General features: G+C 55.6%; 1 protein-coding gene across 1 annotated transcript; it reads right to left on the bottom strand.

Moving 5' to 3' along the window:
- Positions 1–1,165: 1,165 nt before the first annotated feature.
- On the bottom strand, positions 1,166–1,591 carry LOC141021940 (uncharacterized). The gene has a single exon (XM_073497799.1). It carries the CDS (start codon positions 1,589–1,591, stop codon positions 1,166–1,168), a length of 426 nt encoding a protein of 141 aa, XP_073353900.1.
- Between the last annotated feature and the right edge of the window lie 1,702 nt (positions 1,592–3,293).

Raw genomic sequence — 3,293 nt, 5'->3', positions numbered from 1 at the left:
AAAGGGGGTCGAGGTAATACTAAGGAAACAGTTTCCAAGTGATGCTCATCTCAAAGCCTACACATACCCAATCCTTCGAGTGAAGCCTTTGGAAATCTCATACAATTCAGTTAATTTCTTCAGTGACAGAGACGAAGATCTTCTGGTCTCCAAGGAATTTGTCCTGACTTAGGAGTGAGGAATTCGCCAGTGCAGATTGCCTACAAGTGAGGAACATGATAACCTTGGGGAATTTGAGAGATCAAATTTCCGACCGTTGATGTGCTACGCGCCAGCTGTCCCAAATATCTTATCCACCTAACGGTCATATCATTAGGGGCATTTATGTCTTATCATGTCGGGCTGCTCCCTGGCTATAATTAGCCGCCCCCTCAACCACTAGTTGGTTGGCTGCTCCGAGAGAAACTGACACTTGTCATTTAGAGCATCCCATCCTCCGAGGACTTTGAGCGAAAATCATTAGTGAGGAAAAACCCAAAACCCCAAACACCTAAAACACATAGTGATTGAGCATCACTGAAGAGATTGTTCCTGTGTGGAACCGACGCTTCTTACCTTTGAAGACTGTGCATCTTCTAGACGGTTAGGCGTCATGGTCTAGAGCATCCAAGAGGAATTGTGGATTGCCAGGTGACCAAGTTTGTGAAGGTTTGGAAGTCACCTTGAAGACTTACCACGAGTGATTAGGCGAGGTCTGTGTGACCTTAGCTCACGGAGAATACGGTAAGGACTGTGTGTCCTGGGACTGTGTGTCATTTGGTTTAAATACCAAGCCACTCCAACCAGACGTACAACTGTCACAGCAGTTGGAACTGGTCTACCATATCACTGTCTTCACCGAGTTACTGGTTCTATTTCCTCAACCCTTTCATTTACTCGCTCATGTGTTGATGAAATTGAGCGTTACTGTTTGAAGACTTTTACTGGAGACTTTCTCAATTTCCTCAATCCTATTTCTTCAGTCATCTTGTCTTCTGCCTGCTCATCCTGTTTACACGCTACATGTGCTTTGTGTATGTTTCATTTCATCATGATGACTATGCTATTGTCTTGTTATGCATGTGCCTGAGTACTTATTCTGCTACTTGTAGTTCATCACTTAGCGAATTCCTCAAGTAGTATTTCCTCAGTGACAAATTTGAAAAAATCGCCTATTCAGCCCCCTCTAGTCGATATAACGCACTTTCACTTTGGGATCGACTTCACGGTGCTTGAGGAGGGAGAGTCGGCCCTCTCTAGCCCTGGCGCACTTGTCGGCTAGATTGAACAGCTCCAGTGCTGAGCACGGTTCATCGTTGATGGCGAGCTCCTCGCTCATCCTGATGTCAGTCACGCCCCCCGTGAACGCGGAGATTATGGCCTCGTCGGATGCCTTCGGAACCTTGAGGCGGACTTGGGTGAAGCGCTGCATGTACTTCCGGAGGGTCTCACCTGGCAGCTGCTTCATTCGTCGCAGGTCGTTGATGGTGAGGGCGTGATCGCGGGTCCCTTGGAAGTTGGCGATGAACTGCTCGTGAAGCTCATCCCATGAGGAGATGGATCCCTCGGGGAGGTGCATGATCCAGGAGCACGCGCCATCCCTGAGGGCCATGGGGACTAGTTCGCCATAACCTTGTCATCACCATTCGCTGCTTCGATTCTCAGCGAGTAGAGCTGGAGAAACTCTGTAGGGTCATGAGTGTCGTCATAGCGTGGGGGCAGGTCTGGCTTGAACTTGACCGGCCAGACAACGTGGCGCAGCTCGCGAGAGAAGGCACGGCAGCCCGCCACGCTCATGGGGGCAGCCCGCGCGAGAGGGGCACGGTCTTGACGTCTGCCTGCTGCAGCCTCCAGGGCGGCTGGGTCTTGAGGCTGGCGCGGTGGTGCTGGCAGCGCACGTGCGTCGTACTGTGGTCGCTGCACGACCTGGCAGCTGGCCTCGTCCCGTGCTGGAGCCGACGCTCCATGCAGCGGGTCGCGCGGACGCGCGTCATGCCTTGGTTCATCACCTGCGTTGTGCCGAGGAGGAGGTGGAGGCGGAGGCACGCAATGAGCCACGTCGGCCACACGAGATGGCTGGGGGCGGAGCGAGTGGGAGGGCGTCGGGGCCACGACCGTGGCGTCGACGAGCTCGGTGATGCGGCCCAGCCAGGCGTCGTAGCCCCGCTGGCGGGGCGGAAGCGCAGCAGCTCACGCGCCATGAGCAGCGCAGGTTGCGCGTTTGCCGGCACGCGAAGGACGTGGGAAGACGAGGCTGTGGCGAGAGTGAGGGAAGGAGTGGCGATGCAGCAATCACGCAGCACAGATGGAGGCAGCAAAGAATCCTGCTGCTCATGAGTGGCAGGGTTAGTGGCGGCGTTGACTACCCGAGAAGCGGAGCAGCGAGGGGCGCCGCGGCCCACTGGCGCCGTTTGAGCGACGCGAGCGGCCCGGCGCTCGGTGCGGAAATGACGAGCTTCAGCCATGGATGCGGCGGAGCGAGGATGGAGCGTGGTTGATGAAGAAACGGAGGCTTCAACACGCCCCTACCTAGCGCGCCAAATGTCGGAGTCTAGGGTTCCGCGGACCCAAACTAGGTTCGAACTCTGAGGCGTGTATGAAGGATCTCGCTTCACAACGACACGCTGCTCGCCACCCCCCACGGCCTGATCTCGTTGAGTACACGCGAGCAGGAAGAAGAAATGGACACGGTGGTTTACCCAGGTTCGGGCCACCTTGCGGTGTAAAACCCTACTCCCGCTTTGTGGTGGATTGCCTCGCGAGGAGGTTGTGGATGAACTAGTGCAAGGGCGAGCTGCCTCACGAGGGCTCGGAGGGTGAGAAGGAATCGATCTCTCCCCATGGCGGAGGATAACCTATACTTATACTAGGCCCCGGTCCTCTTCCCTCATAACCTAGACGGGAAGGGATACCATAGTGGCCAATTTTGAAGGGAGACAGGAGTACACCCTATCCTGACTAAAGGTGGTCTTCGCCTGCAAAGCTTCTGGCCATGACGTAGTTGTCGGCTCAGCGATGACCTCCATCTTGCCGAACCCGTGGTCTTGGTCTTGTTGCACCGGAATGGAAACCTTTGGGGGATTCCTCGAGAACCCACGCTTGTCCTTGCCTCCTTAGCACCAAAGTGGGAACTGCCCTGGCCTGCGCCCGCTGGCGCCCTCCTGGTCTTGGTCGTCATGGCTCACGTCACCGCGAGCCTCATGAGGCAGGGTGCCTGCATAGAGATATCTGCCCCTTGGGAGGACTTGACGTCGCTCGCCTAGCGAGGCATGGGGCCCTCGCGAGGGTCTTGCTCGTGAAGCTCTAGGGTTGGG

Source organism: Aegilops tauschii, chromosome 4, assembly GCF_002575655.3.
Source record: "Aegilops tauschii subsp. strangulata cultivar AL8/78 chromosome 4, Aet v6.0, whole genome shotgun sequence".
NCBI classification, from domain to species: domain Eukaryota; kingdom Viridiplantae; phylum Streptophyta; class Magnoliopsida; order Poales; family Poaceae; genus Aegilops; species Aegilops tauschii.
The sequence above is the reverse complement of the archived record's forward strand: the minus strand, read 5'-3'. Positions and strand labels throughout refer to the sequence as shown.